The 27,954-nt window shown below is 43.6% G+C and overlaps 2 protein-coding genes across 2 annotated transcripts; one reads left to right on the forward strand and one right to left on the reverse strand.

The window, feature by feature from the left end:
* The first annotated feature begins 7,117 nt into the window (after positions 1 to 7,117).
* TRIM14 (tripartite motif containing 14) lies at positions 7,118 to 17,459 on the forward strand. Its single transcript, XM_030237583.2, has 6 exons — positions 7,118 to 7,450; positions 11,365 to 11,460; positions 12,362 to 12,595; positions 13,651 to 13,813; positions 14,888 to 14,980; positions 16,036 to 17,459. Exons 1-6 carry the CDS (start codon positions 7,268 to 7,270, stop codon positions 16,569 to 16,571), a joined length of 1,305 nt encoding a protein of 434 aa, XP_030093443.1. The 5' UTR covers positions 7,118 to 7,267; the 3' UTR covers positions 16,572 to 17,459.
* Positions 17,460 to 17,758: 299 nt separating this feature from the next.
* NANS (N-acetylneuraminate synthase) lies at positions 17,759 to 26,750 on the reverse strand. The gene is made up of 6 exons (XM_009096045.4): positions 26,561 to 26,750; positions 24,985 to 25,200; positions 21,806 to 21,905; positions 21,399 to 21,553; positions 20,635 to 20,901; positions 17,759 to 19,531 (listed from the first exon to the last, which is right to left on the reverse strand). The coding sequence occupies exons 1-6, from the start codon at positions 26,690 to 26,692 to the stop codon at positions 19,322 to 19,324; spliced, it is 1,080 nt and encodes a 359-aa protein (XP_009094293.1). The 5' UTR covers positions 26,693 to 26,750; the 3' UTR covers positions 17,759 to 19,321.
* Between the last annotated feature and the right edge of the window lie 1,204 nt (positions 26,751 to 27,954).

A 27,954-nucleotide genomic window follows, 5' to 3' on the forward strand; every position in this document is an offset into this window, starting at 1 on the left:
ATACTACCTTTGCACAGTACTGCAGAAAGTGTATTTGGAAAAGTATTTGAAAAGGAAAAGGAGTTTGAAAATATATTCTGCTAAAATTAGAAATAAAGATAGACATTGATTTTTTTTTTATCGCCTAAAATGATCTTTTGTCTTTTTAAATTAAGTAGTGGGTAGCTAAGCCACAAAGAATTCCTACTTTAATTTAGTTTCTTAATGAAAATGTCAAAAGAGAGAGCATCCAGTGCCAGTAAAATTAGGAGTTTCAAAATTTTATTTGTTTTTCAGGAAAAATAATACTTGAACATGAAAACTGAACTCACACAGCACTGCTAAAATATTTTTCTAGCCATACAATTAAAATACTTAAAACACACATGTATGCATATGTTTCCAGAAGGTTCTCTTGACTCAGAATAAAATAGATCTTCCCTATGTGGTCCCACTGGAAATGGGTAGCTCTGAGGCAAACAAAACCAAGACAAACTCAGATCTCTGTAGTAAAAATTATTTCTCTTCTTAAGCCAGCGGGAAGGGTGACTTCTACTGAAAACAGACTACTTTGATACAGGATTCTTCAGTTCAACCTTATTTAACATTCATCCCCGGTGAGGCAGTGACCAAAGGCTGTTCAGTGTGTAGGGATGGTGTGTTAGTGCCATGCAAGTGACAGTCCTCAATGTCTTTCCTGAAGTGGTGGTTCCACTCGGTTTTGAGTTGGTTGGTTGGTTTTTTGTAGATGGCTCCAGAGATGTCCAGATCTGCACCAAGACCTGTAAATTGTATGCTAAAACAGACTTCCCTCCTTTACCCATTTACCCACCTTTTCCTCCTTTATCCCCTCATACTTCACACAAACCTACGAAGATGAAATCAGAGCTTGTATTAGAAAATTACAAATTTTCTGTACAAAGAAGTAGAGAATGCTACATCCAAAAAAAAACTGGTCTCTGTGTATGGTATGCTGCCAACTTGCAGAAACACTGAAATTTTGCAGAAAAGCACCCCTATTTTGCAGAAGGCTTAGATTAGATCCAAATCAGCAGAAGGAAAGTATCATTTCACCTCAGATGATGAGTCTTCACCTCTAACAGATGAAGACTCAGGCCCATTCTGACCCTACCAAAACACTCTACCCACACCTCTTTCTCAGCTGGCTTTCACACTGAGACTGTGCTGAATGAAGAAAACATTATTACTCCTGTTTTCTCATGATTTAACTCTTTTCTCCTCTGCTGTACTGGAGGATGATTCTTCTTGGCAAAAACAGCATGAGGCACACTCTGAGTCATTTAAAATCTGTTTTGAAAGACTTTAGGTATTCCCTCCGGAGAGATGAATGTGGGAGTTGATGAAAAGAGAACCTTCAGACCTCTCACAACCACAGTGCAGGAGCACTTTCCCCCAGCATTAGTAAAGTACTGGGGAGAAATTACAAGAAATTACATCTCATTTTGGTGCATTACAGCAGCACCTGTTTACACAAGCATTATTTAGTTTTATCACAACTGTCTTCTCTACAGTAAACAATTTAAAACACTCGAAAACACAGAGAATCTAGCTCAATGAGTTTGTTCATCTGTAATGGGAAGTGCCCTAGGTACTAATAATTTGCAAATTCTAATGCTGCAAGCAATAGGCCTTGAAATGTCCTTACAGACAACCTTATGTTTGAGTTTGGATTCAAGGACTAGAACACCTGAACTGCCAGCTGGGTACTAGTGCCATTCCCCTGTGACAGAAGGTGAGCCCAATGAGCCTTAATGTTCTTATCAGCAATCAGGGCAAGAGGATGGAATATGCCCTCAGGGCTTGCTGTCATTACAGACAAGGAGGGTGTGAAGCAGAGGATGAGGAAAGATTAAGTGGCAGGCAGAGTCAGCCTTCTGAGGGACTGTGAGGTGCTGCAGAAAGCACCAGCATGAACTTCACAAAGATCAAGACGTGTCTGGGCTTATCCAACCCATGGAGTGACTGCAGCAATTAAGACTGGGCACCAACAGGCTGGGGATTACCTTTGCCAGAAAAGAAACTAGAGTCCTGAGCTGAGTATCTTCCATCAGCATTTTGTGGTTTTGTGATGATGAAGACCAGCCATGTGTTGAGGAACACCTTCAGTGCAGGTAGCTCAGGGTGCAGTTGCAATGAGAGCTGCAGGCTGAGCTCTGGATGGGAGCCTGAGGCAGGAGACCAGGAACTGCCAACCCTTGGCACGGGAAGGGGCACAGGGACCTGTGGCACCAGCCTGGGGACTGGACACTGAGACACAGCAGGAGCCAAAGACTCCTGGAAGACCCCAAACTTTCTGGGGTACAAACTGTGAGGGTATAAAAGCCCAGGTAATCCTCTGTTAGGGTTTCTCCTCGAGGCACCAGCTCGAACCCTTACTCTTTTGCTTCACTAGGATTAAATTACTTGTAACCAGAGACCTGGCGACAGGCAAGTGCCATTCCGAAGGAATGAGCAATGACTGCCCTGCCCTCCACCAGTCAGTCAGGTGTTGGGTTCAGATCCCTGCATCCAGACTGGCAGAGATGCGTGTCATGGGGCACCCAGTGCAGTGCCACAACCGATCAGGAGCTCTGGGGAGAGCTCTGACAGAGCCTGGTGAGCTCTCACTGCCCATGGCCATTTTGGGGAGGGAGCCCAGTCTGTGCTGGGCTTTACCCACATCCACAGCAGATCTCCACGGTGATCTGTCCATCTCCTGACAGTTCTTTTTTGAGGCAATTCCTGCACAGACAAAACATGTCTTTGGAGAGTATACAAAACACCACATAGAACAGTTCACTCTCTATTGCTATTATGTGCACATGGTGTCTCTTCAAAATGGAGGATTCAGGGAGATCTGCATGTAAAGAAATGTTCATCTTCAGACTGTGTGTTGTTGAAACTATTTGAATTGATTGTTCTGGGGTAAACTTAAAATACCAAGAGCAGGTTCTGCATAAAGTTTAGGTCAGCTGGAAACACTGCTTTATTTTTTGTACATATGAGATTTCCTCTGGACTAGTACTTGCTTGTAATGGTGATAATTCTGTGTATATTAAAAAAAAAACCAACCTTGTAAACATGAAAAGGTTTGAAAGTTCTGTTATGGTCTTCAGGCTGTAGAAGGTTAGACCCACTGAATCTGCAGAAAATTTTGGCACTTAATGAACTGCAATAAAGGTATAAAATTACTGGGCATATTGGTTCTTGTACAATGTGTAGGTGATCGGTCATTGGCTAATTGTGACAAGGGTGTTTATATATTACACAGTATGCATTTATGTATTGCCAAAAGAGGGAATAGCCTGCATCTCCATCCAAACTTCAGCTGTGCCAGAGAAGAAATTAAATATTTACACTTTACTTTGGAAAGCGGTGCTGAACGACAGGTCAAAAAAGAATAGAGGCCATAATTAGGCTCCCACATCCAGTCACAAAAAGCATGTACCAGGTGTGCTCAGAGCTGTGGGATTTTGCTGGCCATAGATTCCTGTGGTAGAGGAATTGACTAAGCCTCTGACTGAGGAAATGAGGGACAAAGACAAAACGTCTATTGCACAGGCCCTGGAGAAAGAATAAGTTTGCACAGCAATAAAAGGAGCTCTGGTGTCTGCCTACTCCTCGTCTTGGGCTCCTAGATTATAGAAAACCCTTCCATCTGTATGCACATGAATGTAAAGGAATAACCAGTGGAGTGGTAAAGCATGATTCAGGACCCCATCAGAGACCATTTGCATATTACTCATTTAAATTAGCTTCACTTGCAGCAAGAGCACCAGCCTAAAAGTCAGTGGCAACAATAGCAAAAATATTAGAAATTTGTTGTTCCCCTTATCCTGAAACAGTTCATATCCAACATGGTGTGGAGAGAGTGCTGACAGTCAGCAGCCCAAGCACTAATACTGCAATGGGCACATAGATTTGAGCTGATCTTCACAATGGCAGATAATATTAAAGAGATGTAACACCTTGAATCCAATGAGCCCAATGCCTCTACCTGATAATAGAGAATGTGTTGTTGTGGCTCTGGTTGGCCAGAGTAAATGGCCAAATTTGAGAGACCCTGAGACCATGTATGAGAAGGACTACTCAAGAGAAGAAAAAGTGGGAAAAGTGGGAGGCAACACAAGACTGTGATGGAATGTGGTCTACAGAGGGGAAGCCAGCTCTTCCAAAGAGATATTTAATCTGTGTGCTTAGAAGGTTTCACAATAAAGTAGGTGGAGATGCAGAGGCAACAGCTAGCTAAATAAAAAAAAAGAAAAAAAAATGGGCAGCTCCAGGAATTTATACCACTGCAAGAAGGATCACAGACAGCTTCCCAGCCTACCAGAAGTTCTCAAGCATCAGACCAAACTCAGAGAGAGGATGACTAACCATGAGCCTACTTCCCTTTTCAGTGACTACAAATAGACTCTGTGGATGCATATGGCTGTGTGTAAGCATTTGCCAGTGATAGCAGATCAACTACCAGGCTGGGCAGAAGCCTTTTCAATAAAAAGGGCTGGCACAAGAGGAGCACAAAAGGCCTTGGCTTAAACAAGTTAAACCTAGATACAGAGTTCTACAGAGCCTATTGAATCAGACAGGGGGGCTCATTTTACAGCTAATGTAAACAATTGGTTGTGTAAGTCCTTGAAAATACAGAAAAAATTACATCTAGCTGTATCACCCACAATCTTCAGGACAAGCAGAGGGGATGAACAGGACACAAAAATATGCCCATGAACTTATCTGAAATGCCCACAAACCTTAAATTTGGTGCTGTGGAATGTTTGGAATGGTCCGTCACAAGCTGAAGCACTGGCAGAAAGTTTCTTTGGAAGCCACTCAGCTACGTCAGGAACTTATATTCCAGCTAAGACCAGCCTTCTGGATGGAAAAGAATACCTGACCCAGTATTTTATATATAAAATACAGAAAGGGTTAGAGGAATGGAGAAAGTATCCACAATAGTATCAGCCCAGCCCACTTGAAATAGAATAGAAGTAAATTATACACAACCTGCAGTGTAGTGCTAAGCAAGACATTCTCACAAAAAGTAAAATTAGAATCTAAATGGGAGGGACTATATGCTGTCTTTCTGTGTCCTTATTTTGCTGTTAAAATTTTTGTTAGAAAAAGTGGATATACCAGTCTCATATCCAACAAGTAGTGAATGAATAAGAAGATGGACAATAAATGAGTTTCAAGAATCTTTCGTGATCTTGTCTTGATAATAATTTCTACCCGATGTTAGCCTTAATTCCGTTACTTGTAATAATGTTGTGAGTAAGGGCAGTGTAAAATGCTGTGAAAGCTCTCTTTTCCCCTTTTAATATGTTAGCAGACATGCTCAGTCCTAAAAAAGGGATGAACATTCTGTGCAGGTAGCTCGGGGTGCAGCTGCAGTGGGAGCTGCTGGTTGAATCTGGCTGGGAGCCTGAGGCAAGAGGCCAGGAACTGCCCATGTTTGGCACAGCACAGGACACGGGGGCATGTGACCCAGCCAGGTGACCGGACATTGAGGCACTGCAGGAGCCGAGGACCCAGCAGGAAGACCCCAGACTGAGTGTCTAAAAGTCCGGGTAATGCTTTGTTCAGGATTCCTACCTGAGGCACCAGCTGGAGCTGTTACTCTGTTACTGAGCCATAAAATCCAGAGGTCTGAGATTCTGGTACTGGAAACCTGGGGTTGAACTGTTCAGGAAGCCTCATCTGACTGTGTGAGTGCAGGGTGTGTAGGGGTCAGGCAGGGACCCTTTGGCTCATTGGAGATACCCCTGTGGAGGGGCCTCAGTCCCAGCAGTTACAGTCTCTGGTGGTGTGACTGACAGAGAGCTCCTGAATGGTCACACAGGAATGTTTACTGAACACACATGTTCCTCTGGACAGGACACACACAGACTCCATCAGGCAAACCCTCCTGCAGAAGCTGCAAACATAGTAGTGGAGCTGAAGCTTAGCATTTCAAAGCACACAAGCAGAGAACTGGAATTGTTCAGCCTCTGTCAGAGAACTCAGCACTGTCTACAGCTCCTGTATGGGCGCAGATTGAGAAGATGAGATTAAAACTCCCCTTGGAAGGGCACAGTGAAACAACATGGCTCCAGTTGTAATGAGAAAAATGTTGATTGACAGTAGGAAAACCTTTCTTTCTGAGTTTGGTCAAGCACCAGAGCAGATGAAACTGCATCAAAGAGGATGTGAAACTCTTATTTTATTAAAGCAGGCATTAGCACTTTTCTTTGCGTGGGTAGAAAAAGAGAAAACAATCTACAGATATACATAATGATGATCCCTAAGATTTCACGACTGTAGCCCGAGGTCTGTAGGAAACACTTTCCAAGAAAAAAACCTGACTTTTCTATGTACAAAAGGCACTTTCTAAATCATTGGTTGTGTTAGCAGCGTCTTTGCAGGCATGAAATTCTGCCTGATGCATGAATTTCAGTAAGACTGCCCTTGTTCCTCAATACTCCACATTCTTATGTACTAATACATAATCTGACTCCCACATGTTGCACCAAAATGCTTGGTTTTTAAATGTCTTTCTATTTTTTCACATCTTGTGTGTGTGCACATGTGTTGTGTGTGTGTGTGTGTGTACTCTGCATTGCTTTTATTCACAGGAAGAACAAAGCATATTAAAAAGCTAGTATGAATTTGGTTGAATGTGTAGGTAAGAGTTACAGCCAGTGAAGGTAAGTGTGCAAGCTCTGTAAGAGCATGAGCACTCTGTTTTGATTTCTATAAAAGAGACCATTCAAAGCACAAAATTCTACATGAAAAATAGAAAGTGACAGAACATACCCTGAAGACAGTTTTCCCTCCACATTTTTGCATCAGGGAAGTGTTTTGCTCAGCCATGGCACTGAAGCCCACCCCACACCGACGCTGCTGAAATTCCACAAATTAGTCAGTTTGCCAGCCCGGGCCCCGGGCGGAGGCAGCTCCCAGGGCACCGGCTCTCTCTCTGCAGGGCACAGCTCCTGCCGGCACTGTCTGCCCGACAGCCGCGCTGCGGGACCCCGCTCCGGCGGCGAGTGACCAGGGCAAGAGGCGCGGCGGGGCCACGGGCACGGGCACGGCACAGTCACGGCCACGGGCACCGGGACAGCCACGGGCACGGGCACGGGCACAGTCGCGGCTCGCCTGCCCAAAGAGCGACCGCGCCGCCCGCTGCGCACACCCTCCACACGCCTGCCCCGCATCCGCCTCTCCCTGCCCCCGCCTGCCCCGTATCCGCCTCTCCCTCGGCTGCCGGCTCCGCATCCTTCTGCTCCCCAGGCTCCCGGCCGCCTCCGGCATGGCGCAGGGGGAGCCGCGGGCCGCAGCGCCGGGGGCGCGGCTGTGCGGGGTCCATGCCGGGCGGCCGCTGGAGCTGTTCTGCGAGGACTGCAGGTGCTGCGTGTGCGCTCTCTGCCCGGCCCTGGGCGCGCACCGCGGGCACCGCGCCTGCCTCCTGCCGCAGGCCGTCCGCCGCACGCAGGTGAGTGCCAGGCGCCGCGGAGCGCCGCCGGCCCGGGGCCCTGTGCCGCGGAGAGGGGGGTGAAACCGGGAGCTGAGACAAGATCTTCCTGATTTCATGTCTAGCCGGTTTGTCCCCTCCTTTCTGAAACGTGTGCCGCTGGGTTTTCTTTGGCTAGAGCGTGATGGTGGTATCTGTGAGTATTAGTGCAGTGCCACAGTACTAAGCCGATCTTCAGCCTTTAGCCTTGCTTTGCTTGCCTTCTAAACACCTTGTGAAGTTCAAGGTTTGTAGACTGTGTTAACTAAGAACAAAGTTTCTGTACTTTCTGTGCTTCAACAAGTGCTTTGTAGTCCCCATACAGACAGGGTAAGCCTGATGCCACTGCGCGAGGATGCGGGCCGTGTAGGAAAAGGAAAGAGTCAATCAGTCACACCCAGGCGTCCACAAAGCAGTTGTATAAATCAAGGGGCAAGGAGGAAGTGACTTTCACTGTTAGGTCACATGCAGCAGCATTTTATCCTCAGACCTTGTATGTGGAAATCAGAGGAGTGTGGCCGTCCCAGGAAATTTGTTTTTATTGACAGGCAAGAAGAACCTTTGACCGAAACACAGATGCCTCAGGGGAAGGGGAAAGGTCATTTCTGTTTACCCCCTGGCCCCACCGTTGTAGCTGGTTAGATCACAATGACTGCCCATGCACAGTCCTCTGATAACTCCTCTGGGATGTTGTGGGTTAACCCCAGCAGGCAACTAAGCACAGCACAGCTGCCTGCTTATTCCCCTTCCTTCCAGTGGGACAGGGGAAGAGAAACACTAAAACCAAGAAAATTCATGGACTGAGATAAAAATAAGTTTAATAGAAGAAGAAGTGGAGGGAAGAGAAAAAGAACAAAAGTGATGCAAAGGTGGACACTCACCATTCAGTTCCTGAGCAAAAGACAGCTAGCCCAACTAAACAGCTCTCTTCCAGTTTGCAGAAATGATATTATATAGTATGGATTACCTCTGATCAGTCATCTCCTGCTTGTGTCCCCTTCTAGTCTTCTGCGCGCTCACAGTATAGTCACATCCGAAACACAGCACCACAAGGGTTGCTACGAGGAAAATTAACTCCATCTCAGCCACAGCCAGCCCAGGGGTTCTTTCCTAAGAATTTTTCTTTCATCTCAGTGTAGCTGTTCCCCAGATACCCTCAGAAAGCTTTGCAAGCTTGACAATACTCCTGCTTGTGCTGTTTTACTTGGAAAGTGTGCCAGGAGGTTTACTAAGGCCTGCATGCTGTGGTGCTAACCTGGGAGACTTAAAATACCGTAACACAGAGGTTTGATGTTCAGGAGCTTCTCTTCTTTCTTTTTCTTTCCTTTTTTTTTTTTTTTTTTTTCCTCTCTACAACTTCAGAAAGTTTCTTCCCACTCCTTTTGTGATATAGGAGTGCTACTAGGAGGTTTCCTGCAGAAAACACTAGGAAGAAGCAATCCCTACAGAACTTCCTGCTTGGAAGTTCACACAGATTGTGAGCCGGTACACAGGTCATGATAAACTCTTGGAGCATTCTGTTCCACTTGATATTAGAGAGCATTACAAGGGCAGAGGGCTGTGCACTAGGCTGCTGCAAACAGCAGCACAAAGGTGAAACTGTTTAAGACGTCTGAGCAACGCAGAGCACTGCACCTGCCTGCCGGTGTGCTTCCACCCAAAGTGTCCCTCTTGCAGGTGGGAACTCACTACAGTGTTTGCATTCCCTTCACGACAGGAGGGCAGTGGGCGGGTGATGCACGTATTGTGCAGTGGCAGCCTGATCTGAGGCAAAGTGCACAAATCTACAAACTGTGCTGATCCCTGGGCGTCGGATGGACAGAGGGAAGCATGTGCTGTTGTTAAAGACTTGTTTCTGCTAAATCAGGAAGTGAGCGGGGTAGAAACTTGTACTCCCGCGTGACCCTCTGTCCCTAGGAGGTATCTACTGACATCTACTGGCTTAGGGCCGCAGAGATTTTAGGTGCAAGCTATCAATAGTTTTAGCCTAAGAGATGGGTATTTTGACTAGTGAATTTGTTTGCTGTGAGCAGTCATTCAGTACAGCCCTTGTAGTGTGACATCAGGCAGGCAGCACTTCTTGCACTGAGAATCTTCCACAGGTCTTTCAGCAGATCCTAGCTCTGAGTGCTAAGAAGACATGAAAACCATTGTGCGAGATCCATCAGCTGCTTCATCCCTGGAGCAGAGATTGTTTAAAATCATCAAAAAGGATGTTCCCTGTGCTCCTGAATGCAGCACAGAGGATCAGCATTCTTTGCACTTGATATGTGTCCTGTGAGCTTGACTGGAGTTCTGAGTGTCATCTCAGAAATCCTTGATTTTACAGTGTTTTCACTTGAATGAGTTAAAGCACCCAGGCAATCCCTAAAGGAAAATTTTCGGAGTTGATTCCTCAGGGTGAAGAGGGATGGGATACTGGCACAGTCTTCAGTTGGTAGGAAGCAGCTCTTTCATGTACCTCTGTAAAGAAAGTAATGCTTAACCAGAAATGCTTGCAATTAATATAAGTATTTGCATATGGTCACTGTTGTGAGTGCACAAAGTGATGTGTGCTCCTAGCAAAGAAGGAAGATTGGGTTTTTTTGCTGTAGTCTTTGTCAGTCTTTGAGGAAAGGAATGAAGTCTAGGCTGCAAAATAAACTAAGGAAGGCTGGTACCTGGTAGAATTCCTGAATCCTCTAGTGGTGTAGAACTCTTCTGGTTCTTCAGGGACAAGACTAGAAAATACGTCTGGAATAAACAGCATGAGTGTCTTGCTCTATGCAAGAACATTTACCTGCTTGCATGGATTTTTCTGGGCCAAGGGCCTTCCAGATGCAGAGTCTCTGGCTTTTGCTGGGAGCCTCTTTTCTTCTGGCTCTGTCATACTCAAATGACTACCTGCTGGTGTTTTCTAAGGCGACATGTCAGAAGTGCAAACCATTGCTCAGGAAGCAACACTTCATGCTCTGTTTGTCCATGCTGCAGAGTTTAAATGCTGTGCTACCCTGGGGCTGTTGCAGTGACCTGGCACATGTGCCTGCAGGTGTTCTTGACTGGGTCTTAGCTGCAGAAGAGAACACTGATAGCAGCTGCAGCTGGTAATAGCTTACCTCCTATTTACTGAGGGCGTATTTTAGTACCAGTGCACTGAGAGAGCTCTGTGGGGCAGCATTGCCTATATCCTTCTTGTTACTAATGACAAAAAATGCATTAGCAGGCACACCAAGACTGTTCCACCTGCTGGGCAGAGGGCAAACAATTTCAGAGGGCTGCAGGTGAGAAACTGGAGCGAGATATAAGCAGAACATTGATTAAGCTGTGCTGGGCACACCATAATCTGAGAAGTGTCACAGATACTGTGACTGATTACCAGCCATGGTTACCCTATTAGCTGTTGAAGACATTCAGACTACAGCATCACTGGGGCAATAGTGGGGTATCTGATCGGTCGTTTGTACACTGGGAAGCATCCTCAACATTCACTGGATTTTTAGTCTAAATGGAGCCTTTCACTTATCCTCTAAATAAAAGTACTTCGTCGCCCTTCAGCTGCTAAATGCATTAGCACGTACTTGAAATATGCAGCACCACAGATTTAAAGATGAGTCTGGTTTTTTTTCACTTTGGGTTTCCCTGTGCCTTAAGAAGGTGGTGCTAATTTGCCCAGCTGTCCAAACCTTACCAGTATAACCATCAGGTGAAATGCTGAAATCCTTATGGTTCATCATTACAGTGGCCTTAATAAGCCTCATAAAAGGCAATTCATTTAAGAGTTTCACCTTCCAATTCAGAATATTCTGATTCTGAAACAGAGTATTTCAGTACCCCCTATATGGAAATCAAGCTGGATAGTTGTTTCTGGTTTTTACAGATGTTATTATGAAACAGTGTTTTATTTTGTTGTTGTATAGGAACTCATGACATTGTCCTTGAAGAATCTAGAAGAGAGAAAAGAGGAAGAAGATGGCAACAGAAGGAGCATAGAGCAGGCTGTAAATGATGTGAAGGTAAAGTGTAGTTTCTGTCTCCACTGGATGGTCATTTTCCAAGGGGAGACGTTTCGTTTTCTCTGCAGTTATTCAAAGACCCAGCCATCTGTTGGGGGGCTGCTCTACTTCTCAGGAGAGGAGTGTATTCCCTGTATTCATCACAATATATTACACTACCAAAGCGAGAGAAGAGGGAGAGTCTCCAAAGACCCGGTCCTCATTCCTTGATCGGCTGAACATCTCTGGAAGACCAAGGGTGAAATTTTTATGCAGAGGAATAGTAGGTAGCCCCATATGCCTATGTTATTCTGGGTACCCTTATGTATCTTGTATGGTATGCACTGAACTGCATTATTGAATTTTCTGGATTCAGAGTTGAGTAAACACAAGAACAGTTCTGTTGATTCTGTCTTAAGAATGGGAATGTATGCTAAGCTGCACCTCATTTATAGAGCAGGAGATCGCTTCTGCTCTAAGGAGCATTGCTAGGCACTTCTGTTACAGAAATGTCAGTAAGAGCTTGAGGGAGCTTTAGAGACTTGGTCTGATGCCACTTTCTTTTGGAGGCTTTCTCTTCCTACCAGTTACTTGTCTCTAGCTTGCTTTAAAAGCAGTAAAATCTTGCTGCTGAAGGGCAAGGTCTGCTTCTTGTTGCAATTGGTACCCTGTTAATTCTATCTGAAAACAGATTTTTTGACATAAATAGGCATCTTGGAATCTTCCCTCACTCTTTTCCATCCAGACATCAGCAGGTAGATCATATCTGTGCTCCCTTAAGGGGTAGAGACATGTTTCTGAAGAGATGGAGAAAATCAGTAAAATTCAACCAAAACATATCACTGAAAGTCACAAAGAGAAATGTCTGAAATGTTTATGGTCTGTTGAGCAGGGGGGAGACATTCTTCTACTTTATCCATAGGCACATGCTGATATGATCAAAATGCAGCTGTCAGAAAAAATGACTGAGCTTCAGTTACTTCTTCGGGAAGAAGAGCGTCTGGCAAAAATCTTCATTGATGAAAAGACTCAGCAAGCCCTGGGAACACATGATCAGCATTTGAGGTCCTGTCAAGAACAGCTTGAAGCCCTTGAGACCTTCACACGTCGAATCAGACAAATACAACAGGACAGTGATCCTATTCATTTGCTGGAGGTGGTATTGTATGGTCTCTTTCTACCTCTTACCCTGACAGTCCTTGGTAAATTTCTCTAGTGATGTCTTCTATAGATCCTTCTGTATGTAAGCAGCATCCTCCTAAGTGCTTTTTAATTTGCTTGGTGTTGGTGTTTTGGTGAACAAATTTGGATCCTGATTTTTGAGCTGTTAGGTCTTCCTGCTATGGCATTGATTTCAGGTCTGTATGAAATTCATGGTAGTTTTTAGCATAGATAGAAAAGACAGATACATGCCTCTTAATCTTAAAGACAAATGTTGTATCAAGTCTTTCCTTGTCCAGTGTAATATGAAGAGATGAGAAGAGCCAGCCCTCAGGAAACCTCAGGAGGGAAGTTAAAATATGTAATTTCCTTAATTGCAAGAAATCCTAATCACCTTAAGCCTTCACTTCACCGGAGGGAGCACTGCTGTTCTTTTTGCGTATAGATGATGATCTTCACCTTCCTTGGAAAGATTGTGTTGTCATGCCCCGACACAAGACAAAATCACAAGACATCATCCTGCAATTTCTTAGAGGATGGTGCCTCTGGAGCACTTTTGCATCCTTGCAATGTGTCAGACTGAAGTTTCCATTGCTGTGATTTGGCCCTAGCATTCTGCTGTGTGTGCTAGCAACACACCTACACACAGGAGCTCCTCTTTGTGATTTTGTGGAGATTTTCTTGTGGGAAGGTTGGATTTGATTCTTCAGATTGTTTGTAAAACGTAATAGTTTGATTTTGCCATTGATGGGATTTCCCTCAAAGGGTCCTGGCCAGGCTAAACTCATTTCCATCCTGGAGGGATCTCTTTAATCTCTCTCTCTCTCTGGCTGTTGGGTTCTCCATGTCTGGAGTGGCTCCACTGGCAGGAGGAGGTAATGGGCAGGCTAATGAGCTAAAAGACAGGCTGATCTCAGCAAAATTTGCCTGTTATGGCCCATAGGTTTACCTGGTGTCCTTGCTCTGTGGTGTATGGGAGCAGGGATGGAAGAGTCCTTTGGTGTCACAGTCTCTGCTAATTGTAGTGTTTGTTTGGCTTTCTGCCCTCAGAAATACACAGAAATTGAGAAGGAAATTAAGGAATCCAGGCACCCATTAGAAAAGTGGCATCCAATACCGCTCTTGTTTGAACACTTACTTAACCATTACAAACACTTCATCAGAGCTCTTCAGTCCATTCTACAGAAACCATTGGAAGCCCGGCTTAAAAAAGGTACCTGGGAGAGTGCTCTGAATTTTGCTTTCTTCTGCTCTCTTTGTAAATAAAGTGAACTTTTTAAGTAAGAAGAGGGCTTTTTACCAAATCATCTGGAGAAACAACACTGTTTCAGGCATGGGTGTCACTGTTACACCCATAGTGCTTTCTGACAGCATGGGTGTAATGGTGTTACAGCAGCAGTGATTTAGGAACATAAGAGATTTCTCTTCCAACTCTGAAAGTGATCTTTGGTTTGTCTGCAGGCTTTTTTCCCCCCTCAGTTCCATCAGGTATTTCAATACAATTTAATGTAGACCATCACACCTATAGAATGTATCTATCTTCTCAGTTACTTACAACTGGGTGTAAGTGCTCTGGCATTGGGGTACCTCTGAAATTTGAAAGCTTTTTTAAATTGATTCACCTGGTGATCTGCCTCAGTCTGAAAAAAAATGATGTTTTTTAGTACTGTAAAGCTCAGGCGACATGTTCTATTTAGAAATCCTTTTGTCTTTGAGCTGTTATTCCATCCTTAAATGACCTTTGGCATGATTAAGACAAGGAGTTTTTCCTAATGGGCCACAGAACCCCAAAGCTAAATAACCATGGGAAAATCTTGCTGCCTCTTTGAGTGAGCAGGCAGCACTAGCCATCACATTTCACCCAGCTGCCTTTTAATCCCTTATCAGAGAATTGCCACCAAAAAGAAAGTAGCAGGTTGCTGGGGCGGATGGTCAGATCTGATCTGAAAGACCACTGCAGGATGTGTGTAAGACTGCTAGAAAGCATTGTGGAGGTGCTCTGCAGCAAGCACCTGCAGCTATCTTCAGCTGCCTGACTGTTTTCATCTGATAAGGGCTACTTTTAAAGGAATCAGGTCTGATTACTTGGTGTTGTGCTCAATTGTGTATTTCTGCAGCAACACTAGTCCAGCATCTCCATGCTATACAAAGAGAAAGCATACTCTGAAAGCATACAGAGTGAGTAGGCCCTCCCCAGAAAAAGTAATACAGTTTGTCCATGAAGTTGAAAAATGATGGTTAAAAAACTGGCAGACTACCTAAGCTGTCCCTTTTCATCTTTACCCAGATGTTTTCAGTAGCCTTAATCCCACTGCTAAGAAGGAGCCTGGGACAGTGCTGAAAACCATGACTCCTGTTGATCGGTTGCTTTTCTTAAAACGTAAGTATGATTATGTTGGAGTCCTAGAATCTCCTGAGCTGGAGTGGACCCACAAAAATTTAGGGTCCAACTCCTGGGCCTGCACAGGACTATGTATCTGAGACCGTTGTCAAAGCACTTCTTGAGCTCTGTCAGGGTTGGTGTTGTGATCACTTCCCTGGGGAGCCTGTTCCAGTGCCCAAACACCCTCTGGGGAACCTTTTCCTAATATCTAAACCTTGCTTGACAGAACTTTCAGGCCATTCCCTCAGGTCCTGTCATTTCCCCACAGAGAAGAGATCAGTGCCTGCCCCTTCTCTCCCCGTCACAAGGAAGTTCTAACTGCAATGAGGTCTCCCTTTAGTCTCCTCCAGGCTGAAAAGACCACAGGACTGGAACTGTGTATGGCTTCTCCTTATCCCATCACCATGAGTGATCCAGATTAGAAATGTGTGGAGGCATCAGTGTTGGTACCCTGCTGTGATTCCCTTGGCATGCCTTTTGCAGTGTCTCTGGAGCTCTAGGCTCTGTGGCTCTCTGAAGCCTGACCTTAGCCCAAATGGCAGCTCAGTGCTGTGGCAGAGGTGCCCTAGGTTAGAAAGGTATGGGGACAGCAGTGTTGGTTCACTGCTTTATGCACTTGGCATACATTTTCCAGCCCGACTGAGGAGCTGTAGGCTCTGTGGCTAGCTGAATTGTATCCCTTCCTAAGGTAGAGTTAGCAATGTTGGGTCCCTGCCTTGTTCTGACTGGAATGCCTTCTCCAGACCCAGTGTCCTTGGACCTGTAGGCTTTCTGGCTGAGCCCTAACTCTAGATGTAAAGCAACCTTGGTGCTGTGGCTGAGGTCCCCATCACCATGCTTGGCCCAGATCACAAAGTGTAGAGGCAGCAATGTTAGTGCCCTGCTGTGACCCCCTTGGCATGCCTTTTCCAGCCCACATTCCTGGGACTGCAGGCTTTCTGACTGTCCCAAAACACTTCCAACTGCGGGCTCCTTTGCAGGTGTTTTATAACTTGGACTTCTTCCAAGAGTCAAGAGAAATGTAGTAAGTATGTTTATGGCTTTTACTGCAGATGCAAGACAACCAACCTGGGAATATGACAGCATTCACCCAAGACTGAAACTATCAGATGACCGTCTTGAAGTAAGCTGTAGCTGGAGGAAAATACTTTACCCCTGTAGTCCCCAGAGATTTGATAAATTATGGCAAGTGCTAAGCAGAGACGCATTCCTTTCCGGGAGCCATTACTGGGAAGTTGACCTGCTTCGTGCCGGAGCAGGATGGTGGATTGGCGCAGCCTACCCTACCATTGGCAGGAAAGGAGACTCTGAGGCCTGTCGACTGGGCTGGAATAGAGCATCTTGGTGCCTTAAGAAGTTTGATTTTGAATACTGGGCATTTCACAAGGGAGAGAGAATCCCCATCCTGGTAGAAGATGATCCCGATTGCATTGGCGTTTTTCTAGATTATGAAGCGGGAATCCTTTCATTCTACAACGTTAGCGATGGCATGGCTCATTTGCACACCTTCTGCTGCAAGTTCACAGAACCAATTTATCCAGCCCTGAGACTCTGGGAAGGGTCCATTAGAACATGCAAACTAACGTAGCAAACAAAGCCTACTATTTCATACGTTTTCTGCTAATGCCACTTCAGCAGTTATCTACATGAATTCATCTCTGTTGTAGCTAAGTTGTAATTACGATTACAGTTGTAATTACTGTAATCACAGTTGGTTTTCCTAAACATAAGTTTAGGAAAACCAACTGTGATTTTTAACGGGTATTTATTTTTCAATGAGGGAAGATGACCTGACTTTTATAAATGATGTTGATATACAGCTCAAAGTGCAGTATGTACTATTGTTGCATTTTTTTCAACTTGTAAGTTCAAGAAAATCAACTGTATTTTTTTAATGTATATGTGTCTTTCAATGGGGAAAGATGATTTGACTTAAAAATGGTGTTGCTGTACCACCTGAAGTGCTGTATGTAGTATCTTTCAACTCGCAAAATGGAAGAAGTCAGGTTGAAAGAAACATACTACAACTCAGACTGAAACATGGATACTGACTTTCTGAAAATTTGTTTAATGAACTCCTTCCCCATCATCAGCCTGGAGAGGCTACAATTGTGTATGGCAACAGGTTTAGTTTGGTTCAAGCTTCAAGATTTTATACTGCATATTGTTATCATTGACAAGGTCAGATTTGGATAATAAATGCACTAAGTGAATTAGCTCATATTTAAGTGTCAATTTGGAAAAATCAAAGTCTGGACTCTTGGAAAGGTCCTTTCTGAAACTGGAGCTTCTGTGGCCACATTTAATAGTCACTAGCTGGTCTTATACGTGACAGAAACTCTGAATTGGACTTCTGGGTGGTTGGCCCTATTCTTTCCATTGAGAGGAAACATGAGAAAAAGCTGCGTACAACCCCTAACAGAGGATGAAATATCTACAGGGCTCACAGGTGCAATAAAAAACCAGTTCAGAGGTGCATTTGTGGCCCATTTATCTTTGCGTCCAATTTGCAACATTCATGTAAAACTAGGGGACACAGCTTACAAGTTTCTCTATATAAATATTTCTCTCCCCACCAATTTAATACATTAATTAGAGTCCTGGAAATTTCTGGAGCTTTTGCTTACAGCAGTCTCCAGGACCAGCCCAGACAGAAAAACCACTGCTACTTGAAACTGGTCAGGTAATCTTACAGTGTTCAAATACTAAAGGCCCTGCATCACCAGTGCTCACAAAGGCAAGGTCTGACATAGGCTGAAATGCAGAAACAAGAGCTTGTTTTATAAGCTAAATTTATTTTTCAAATTTGAAATGAAAAAAAAGTCTTTTAACAATTGAGTAGTTTTTTAATGTAAGGCAAGCATATTGCATCAGTCACAGCTCACATATGGTCAACCATATGTGGTTGTCTATGACAATCTCTACTTCCCCATTTAAAGATATGAATACATTTTCCTCAGAATTGCACAAGGGTAAACATATTGAAAGTAAACAGTTTATAGGTACAAAACCACTCACCACCAAATTCAAGATACTTCATCAACTCATGACAAAAAGGTAGCAAGTTCCAAGTAACCATCACTAGTATGATTCACCACAGAAAAAAAGCAGATTAATTATTACAAAGTAGTTCTGTGCTAAGCAAGGTAGTTGAAGAATGAATGGTTTGCAGCTTCTGCTATACAGCTCCCTTCTGGTCAAAGGGAAAAGCAGCAGGCGACAGGAGTGGCATTGCATTTCTCACTTGAAAAGTGAGAAGCTGGGATGCAAGAGCAGACCACACAAATCATGTACTGACCATCAGGCTGAAGCAAACTGGTGTGATGTAGTCAGGCAGTCAGCCTCAGCCATCTCACACACCAATGTTGGGAGAAAAATCCCAGTGTAGAGGATTTGCTGATTAGTACAAAAAAGAAAAAAAAAGCTGCTCAAACTTCACCAGTATTTGGCTTCCTACCTAAGAATCTGCCCCCCAGGTCCAACAGAGGCATCCAAATGCTCTGCAGAATCAACTTAATATTCCAGACTTCACTCAAGTTGCAACAGATGCTTTTCAGAATTTCTGAAGCATAAGTTAAACTTATTTTCACTGATTCATTTCAGATCTACTTTTCTTCCCTGCTCAATCTCTCTGGCTTGTCTTTTGGCCTTTCAGTTCAGAAAAGGCTCACTTTCCCCTTAAATGGGACCTTTCTAAATATCCCTATGCTTCCCTTCCTGGTACTGTTTCTTAAGAACTTAGCTTTCTCAAGAAGCTAATTTTCCCACAGAATATAGATTGCTGCAACCCACTGCTTTATCATGACACTTTTAAGACTTTCATCTTAAAAAAAAAAAATCCATCCAGGTTGCATTTGTAGTTTTCTGCTCCATGAAAAAAGTACAGATTCACTAATCTATATTCAACTCCAACCAGAGTCCTGCTATCACAGGGGTGAGGCAAATGGTAGAAAAGAGAGGAGTATCAAAAGATACAGGGCTAGAACAAATCAAAGTGTAGACAAAATTCTCATAATTTACTGTATTCTTAACAGAAAAAGGAAGCTGGAAAGCAGCAGACTGTGGTCTTTTATTTGGCAGAACTCCAAATTAATCTAGGTTAAGTGAAATGGAGAAGAGAGGATCATGGCATTTCCTAGGCACAATGCTATACAGTTGCTAATAAAATCTTCATAATTTATATCCCCTTGCTTCTGAAACTTCCTGCTAACAAGAACCTGAAAATTCTATCCTGTTTTCACCCTCATAATTACACCCCTTTCTTCTAATCTACCATGCTGCTATTCTCAAACACATTGCATGGTAGTAACTGAGAAATGTGGAATAGATTGCTTTGGTTTAGCACTTCACTTTTTTTACATGATTTTCCATTACTTGCTCGGTGATGGTTTCATCTTCTTCAATAGTTCTTTTAACCTTCTGGCCCACCAGATCAAAGATGCATTCTGGGGGAAATCCCTTTGGCTCTCCCACCTTCACAGTCAGCATATCGAGTGTCAACACTGCACCTTCAGGGATTGCCACTTTTGCCACTACTGACTTTCCCAGCTACAGAGAGGGGAAAAAAAACAACGTTCAAGTTAAATACATTGCTCGCTTAGTACAACATAAAAGGATAAAAAATGTTCTGCAGTTATTTTAGAACAGGTTGTGTAGAACTGCCTTCTCCATTACCTATTCTTCTCCATTACTTACTCCAAATGAAAATTATTTAGCATGGTTACTCTCACTTTAACTAGGCTGCCAGGAACATGCAGATGTTTTCTGAAACTGGACAGTGGCTCACTGGAATTTTTCAAAATCACAATGGAGGGAATCTGATTAGAATGACTGATATTTTAGCTTAGTGTAAAAGCAGCTCATATAAAATCACAGAGATATTATTCCTATTACAATTGTCAAGTACCTGGCACTGGTGAGGCCGCACCTCAAATCCCATGTCCAGTTCTGGGCCCCTAACTACAAGAAGGACGTTGAAGTGCTGGAGTGAATCCAGAGAAGGGCCACAAAACTGGTGAAAGGTCTGAAGCACAAGTCCTTTGAGAAGTGGCTGAGGGAGCTGGGCGGTGTTTAGCCTGGAGAAAAGGAAGCTCAGAGGGGACCTGTCTAGAACTCCATGAAAGGACGCTGTTGTCAGGTGGGGAGTGGTCTCTACTCCTTGGCAGCAAGTGACAGAACAAGAGGAAATGGCCTCAAGCTGCACCAGGGGAGGGTTAGACTAGATTTAGGAAAAATTTCTTCTCTAAGAGGGTGATCAAGCACTCAAACAGTCTACAACATGGAAGCAGTTGAGACATGATCCCTGGAGTTATTTAAAATGTGTAGACATGGCACTTAGGAACATACATTAGTGGTTGGACTTGCCAGTGTCAGGTAGGACTAAATGGCCTCACGGGTATTTTCCAACCTAAATTATTCCATGCTGTTACTCAACTTAATTAACTACTGGATGATAAACATAGAACTCTATTATAATCAAAAATGCCAACATTATGCAGTGCGAAATTTTGTAAGTGCAGAGGCAGAAACGCTACTGCAATAAACAATCTGCAAGCTATTTTTATGAATACAGAGTTATTAGCTATAGGTGTAAATTAGCTGCAGGTAACAGCAGCTGATTTTGTTTTATACAAACCAAAATCAAAAGTTACCTTTTCATTGCAAGCCATTTCACAGGGCAAGAGCTGTTTGACTGGAGAACCCATTGCTTTTTCCACAGTACGGATGGCTCTCACTAACTCCGCCAGTTCATTTGGCTCCAGAGATGCCTGGTGGTCGCTTCCTTTCCATGTTTTGTTGAGAGTCACGTGGCGTTCCAGTACTTTAGCACCCATAGCAACAGCTGCCACTGAAATGGCTATGCCAGTTTCATGTCCCGAATAGCCAATGGGGATATCAGGAAAAGCTGACTGATATGCCTTGAATCATGACAGAGTTGGTCTGAATTACCAAGGTAGCAGTTTCAAAAACAAAGCAAATTTAACAGTGATAACTGCACTGGACAAATACTGTGCCATAAAATAAGCAGTTGGTTATGCAGAGAATGCAACCTTTTAAATTCAACAAGTCACACTGCATTACCAATCACCACATTCCAAATTTGACTAATATTTTTAATACTGACAAGAAAAAGGAAGCATGTTCTCTTCTACAACTTTTAATTCAGTTCTACTATTCAAGGTCTTCAAAGCCTGTATAACCTAAGTAACAGTAATAGCATCCTATCTTTATCCAAGAACCCAGTGGATTGGTTAAACTTAATCTGTATCCAAAACAAATTTCTTCAACATTGTATTTAAAATCTGAAGCAACCTTTTAATCCGCACATAGAGAACAGTCACCAAATCCTAAAGACAAAAGGACACAGCCCTTCTCTGCTACCCTACCTACAGCACGCTCTGCATTACTCACTGACCGATATAACACGGAGATTGACGTCCTCTGGCTGAAGAGGGTATGCACTGGTGCACTGCAGGAAGCAGAAGTTTGGATTTATGGGCTTCACAATCTGATAAACCTGATGCATTGTGTTCATCGACTGCATCCCACTGGAAATCACCATTGGGCGACCTAGCCATTAGAAAATATGCACAAGTTTTGTCCTAGGTCTACAAGAAAGCTACCCAAGATTAAATTAAATTCTTTAAAGTAAATTAATTCAGTAAAACTAAAAAAGAATTCTGGGTAAAACTTTTTTTTGAGGTCTGAAATATAAAGAAATTTCAGATTTTTTTTTTCAAAAATCAACTGGAGGAAAAATGTAATAATTAAGCAACTGAGAAATTGCAATGTTTACCAAGATGGCTCAAAGAAAATGCTTACCTTTCTTTGCAGTCTTTTCCAAATATGGAAAATTATTTGTATCTCCTGATCCTACTTTGAAAAATGGAACATCCAGTTCATGTAGAAATTCCACAGCCATCTACAAGGAAAAGAAATCATGTTTTATCACTCCACTGCAGCTGGATCAAGGGATAAAGAACTACTGTGCTTGGAAATAAACCGTTTAGCACAGCAAACCCTAAGCTTAATAAAACAGGAGGGTATTATACACAGTATTACAGACAAAGTACACTGCTCCTGAAGTAACATTTGCTATCTTGACAACCTTAGTTTCTGATTTCCCTCCAGGTTGAGTATAATTATGATGCCTTTTTTCATACTTCTGTTTAAGTGCAAAGTTTTGCCTGGGATCACTGTCTCAAGGCAGTCTCTGGTCTCACCAGCCATACAGTCTGCTGCTTAGTACAAGTGAGCTCCATCTCAGCTCGAAGATGAACCTGTGTATCACAACATTCTTGCTTTTTTCTCTCTTTTTTTAAACACTACCAGAGAGAGCATCTATCTGCAGATGGAAGTCTGCCTGTTGAAGAAGACACGTGATACAAGCATGCAAAGAGTCTTCCTGCCACACGTGTCCTGCAGGTCAGAAACATTAAGCCACAGAGTGTTTAAAACTACAGGTACTAGAACAGATTCATCACACTGAAAAATTGTATGGGCATATTGAAAAAGCACCAAAGTTTTGAAAAAAACCCAAAAGTCCCCAAAAAGGGAAATCCAAAATTAGTTTGCTTTTAGGAAAGACACTAGACAATAAATATGCCAAAGCAAAGCCTATAAAACTGTTTATTTAAATGCTAATTATACTCTGCCTTTGTCTAAAAATATGAGTGCTATATTGAAGACAATTCAAGAATTATTAGAGACTTCCTGAAAATGGGCCTTTTAAAAATTAATACTTCATTGGAAGAAAATTTGAATTCCAAATCTATCACAGGCAAGAGGTATTTAAATCCTCCAATCACCTCTGGGGGAAATAATGAAATTTGCTTTCATTGTTACCTTTGCTACCTGTCAACCAACCACAAACACTTTTAATTTCTTCAGCTCTTTCCTTGCTGCAGTTACATTTACTTAACACCAGAGAAAGAATGCTAATATCCACGAAGATAAACACATCTTATTCAGTCTAATTTTCTACCATCAGTATGATGGAGATTAAATTTTTGTATCTGCAATATATATCTCTGTATTCACTATTTAATATAGTTTATTCAAATGCATTGTGCATAAAGACAAAGAGTATTCTATATTAAAAAGGCACAGATCTTATCTCAGGAGATGGTAAAAAATTAAATATGACAGGTAGACCTTGCATCTAAGGCCACTCTTCATTAGGTAAATATCTCTTGAAAATTAGCAGCTCTTCTTTAAGATATTCAAGAACCAGGAAGTAATGTCAAATAACAGGAATGACATTAAAGGGAGTGGTTCAATGAGATCCTGCTTTGCCTCCAGTACACACTGGAACAGAATAGATAAAGAAGTTATTAACAGGCTTTTTAAAATCACTTTAATAAATCACTTAAATAAATTCCTCATGTAATTAAACACATAATTTACCCTCTTTGACATAACTGGACTTCCAGAGATTATGTTAAATTTACAGAAGTTAAAGTACAAAAACTTTCAGAAGTTAACGTATTCTTAGAGTTTTTATGTCAATTTATGCAATATTTTAAGTTCCAAACCTCTGTCTTGCAGAAATGCCACTAGAAATATTAGGAGCTGTGTAATGTAATTACTGCTCAAAAAGAAGGCACAAAGATGTATCACTTCTGCTAATTAGCTGATAAAGCCACATAAAAAAGGAGCAGAGAAAAAGAGGGATCCCAGCAGCATAAAGTGATCTTAGCTGCTGCCTATAAAAGGTGTTCTGTGTTGCACTACAGCCTTTAGAAACCAGAGGTTTTAACATTAAAGAAGGAATATGGGGTTTTTTCTCTCCCCAAAGGCATATGGGTCTTTTAAGATCCCAGATACAGAAGTCAAGAATCCTGGGTTTATTTACTCCTTTCTTAAAAGGAGTTCAGCAGGTTGTTCAGCAGGTTGTTCAGCAGGTCTTCTAGCAATAAAAGAAACATCACCACACTCTCTTTTTACACACGTATTTCTGAATCTGTGGCACTGAGTTATTGCCATATACATATTTGTCTATCGTCAGATAAGAGAGAGAACAAATTATAAGAAATAACACTGATATATCAGGAATTGTCTCTGATTGCAAGAGTGAAACACTGGATAGATCGCCTTAAAACATTAAGTAAATCACATCCTTGTCCTATCCTGGATATGTCTACTTCCAGAAAGCCAGGGACATTGCTCTGCTGGCCATATGCAAGAATGGCTAGCTTACTTCTGGTAGGGTCTCTTTCCATTCGGTTGTCCGTATTTTCTAGGCTACAAAGAAAAGTAAATCTGTAATCTCTCATCTATACTGAAGTTTAAGTGTTACTGACCTTTACAGCTTACACATATGAACTGTATGTTGTATTTGTTAATACTGTCACTACCATTATTCAGATGCAAGTGAAATGCAACAGCTGCAAGTATACATGTCTTAAGGGGGAACAGCAGCCGGAGTTTCATGGAGTTGTGAAGCTGGTGACTGACTGTTCAAGAGCCCACTGGCAAAAATCAGTAAATGATTCAGCAGTAACAGGACAAGGTGTGAGCCCCTCAATGAGATTAGTAAAAGAAATAGGGGCATAAAGACTTCTGCTGCTTAGAAACACAACAGGCATCTAGTAAACAACAAAGAGGGAGGAAAAAAGAGGGAAATAATGGGGATTAGATCAAGAAAGGAATCTGGTTTAAATACAGAAGGAAGTTTGATATACTTGAAACCAACATACCAGACAACACCAGAGAGCAGTCTGCTTGCCATCTTGATCTGCACTCTCAAAGCCTCAATTGTTTATGAAGGTCAAAATGAAGCCTTGTCCCTAATATTACTTACTGTGTATAAGCATCTCAACACATGTGGCAAGTCTTCCAAAATATTCAGCCAGCCATAGATGAACTGGCAAATTACTCTAGGTGTCTCAGCTAGAAATTCACTGTCTGTATATTCTTTTCTTGTAAGAACTATCACACCTAAGTAATACCCAACAGACAACAGCCAGACTCCCCTTGTCATTCCAGTATGGCTTACGTACCTCATCCATGCCAGATGCTGTGAAGAAAATGCCAATCTCCTCTGCATACTTCTTTAGCTCTCTATATTGGTCATGACTGAACTCCAAGTGGCGCTTGTGTTCCCCGTAAGTCTTTCCCCAGGAGTGTTTAGAGGTGTAGGGCCTTTCTAAGGCTTTCTTGTTGAATTTGTACTCCAGTTCACTCTTCTGGAACTTAGCACAGTCTGCTCCACAGTCCTGCAAAACAAGCTGGTGCACACTGAGTGGAAGTGCAAGTGAACCTGCACTCACCTAACTGTGAATACAAGGAGTGAGTAACTGATGTGCTCATCTGTTGTGGAGTTTTCAAGTTATCATCACAGCAATCACAGAAAGGGTAATGAACACAGAGTGACTGTGGACCTACACATGCATGACCCCTTTTATTTCAGAGTCCCAATACACTTTGTAGAGCAGCAGTTCAGAGGCATCATATCAAACCTACAAAACTACTTAGCTATGCATATTGCTTATTTGAAGAGTTGACTTCTGTGGTGTTTTTCCCAGATTAGCTGTCACTGATAATGTTATGTTAAAAAAGGACACAGGATTCTGTGGAACAAGGAGTATGAATCTGAAATTCATAGCATCATCAAGGCTGGAAGAAACTTTTAAGATCGGCCAGTCCAACCATCCACCCAGCATCACCACAGTTATCCCTAGATCATATCACCAGCACCAGACACTCTTGAACACCTCCAGGAATAATTCACTTGAAGGAATAATAATTCATTTGAAGTCACATAGTGAAGACAAATCCTCATTAGAGCAGCCTTTCAGCCCAGTCACATAACTGAATACACAATGCCCTGAGCTGTGATGATGTGTGGTTTTCTATCTAATGGATATAGCATCAAATTTGAAAGCAGTTTGACTGCCTTACTGGATGACACAAGCTTTACTGCAATAAAGCCCTGATGTCAACCAAGTTAAACTGGAGGTTCATTAGCGATGGTCCAGCAGCTGCCTGATACTTGCTAAATTCCCCGTAAGCTCATGCCGCAGCTGCGTGGCTGAAGCCATGACAAAAGATCACAGAATGAATTAGTTGGAAAAGATTTCTGAGCTCACAGAGTCCTAGAGGTGACCGAGCACCACCTTGTCAAACAGAGCATGGCACCAAGTGCCACGTCCAGTCTTTCCTTAAACACCTCCACAGACAGCGACTCCACCACTTCCCTGGGTAGCCCATTCCCAGGGCTTTCTGTTCGGCCTTTCTGTGAAGAAATTCTTCCTGACGTCCAGCCTTAACCTCTGTGGCACTACCTGATGCCACGTCCTCTCATCCTGTCACTAGCTGCCTGGTAGAAGAGGCCGACCCCACCTGGCCACACTCTCCTCTCTGGAAGTTGTAGAGAGCGATGATGTTACCCCCGAGCCTCCTCTTCTCCAGGCAGAACAGCCACAGCTCCCTCGGCCGCTCCTCACTGGACAAGCACTCCAGACCCTTCATCAAAGTCAAATGCAAGGGTCTCCCTGCAGACAATCTGTGTTTGGAAAAAACCCAGGCCGCGCTCCGGCGCTCTCCCTCACCGCCTTCCCCCCCACCCCCGCGCACCTTGACCATGCGGATCATTTGCTTGGCGATGTCCAGGTCGCCCTGGTGGTTCTGCCCGATCTCGGCGATGATGAAGCAGGGCTGGTCGCCGCCGACGCGCCGCCCGGGGCACAGCTCGAACTCGCGAGCCATGGCGAGATGGCGGCAGAAGCACAGCCCGCCCGCGACTGCGCCGCTGCTCCCGGCCCCGCCGCGCCTCTTCCCAGCCGCACCAATCGGCACCGCCACTCCCGGCCCGGCCGCGCCTTCTCCCAGCCGCTCCAATCGGCACCGCCACTCCCGGCCCGGCCGCGCCTTCTTCCAGCCGCAGCAATCGGCGCCGCTGGCGGGCGCGGACTCCCTCCCCTCCCCCAGGGGCACCTCCCGGCCGGCAGGGGGCGCCGCGGCACCGCGCCCTCAGCGCCTCCCGTCCTGCGCCGCCGGGCAGCGATGGCCGCGGGGACACGGGCACCGCCGCCACGGCAGCGGCTTCCCGGGAAACATACCCGCTGGGTGCTGCATCCAGGAGACCCTTACAATCTTCCAGGGGTGGTGACTCCACACCTCCCGGAAAACCTGTTCCATTGCCTGACCACCCTGACAGTGACGATTTTGTGTTTCTAGTATCTAATCTGAATCTTCCCGGTCTCACCCTAAAGGCATTTTCTCTTGTCCTCTCACTGTAGGCCCGGCAGGAGACACCGACCCCCGCCTCACTACTCCCTCCTTTCAGCAGTTGTAGAGACTTTGTTCGGACAAAACTTTCCATGATACATGGAAATAAGTAGTAGAATGTGAAACAATGGCTAAGGCCACTTCTGAGATTATTTTACTCCAAAATCCTTCTCTGACTGATATGGGCCTATCAGTGAGGTTTTTAATAGAACTGAAAATCAATAATTTCAATTGCTATGATTTTATGGTACATAAAATCATAGCAATCTGGTGTTTTTTTGTTTGTTTTATCTGGTTTGTTTTGTTTTGGTGAGTGATACGAAGTGGAGTTGAGTCTCATTGACGGACAATGTCAGTACCACAGTTACAGCAGAGTAATTCTTTTTGCCAGTATTGACTGCTTCCCAAGGAGAACTGCATTCTTCTGACAGACTGCAGTGACTAAACCAGCAGGCTCTGAGCTGTCCAGTACTACATGAGACATAGCCTAAGAAATTGCCTCAATTTAAAATCAGAAATGGCCTTGATGAGCACTATACTGCAATATGCCAGTGGCTCTTGGAAAGGATGTTGTCTTTCAAAGGATTGAATTTTGTAAATTATGATGGGAACACCGTATAAATACAATTTTTTTCTCTTTGTGTGACCAAGAATTGCGGACCATATGAAATGTTCGTATATGTATAAAACCAGCCTGTTCTCTAGAAACAGGTCAGTTGCCTGAGGCTGTTTCAGAAGCG

The sequence above is a fragment of the Serinus canaria genome, chromosome Z (genome assembly GCF_022539315.1).
Source record: "Serinus canaria isolate serCan28SL12 chromosome Z, serCan2020, whole genome shotgun sequence".
Classification (NCBI taxonomy): domain Eukaryota; kingdom Metazoa; phylum Chordata; class Aves; order Passeriformes; family Fringillidae; genus Serinus; species Serinus canaria.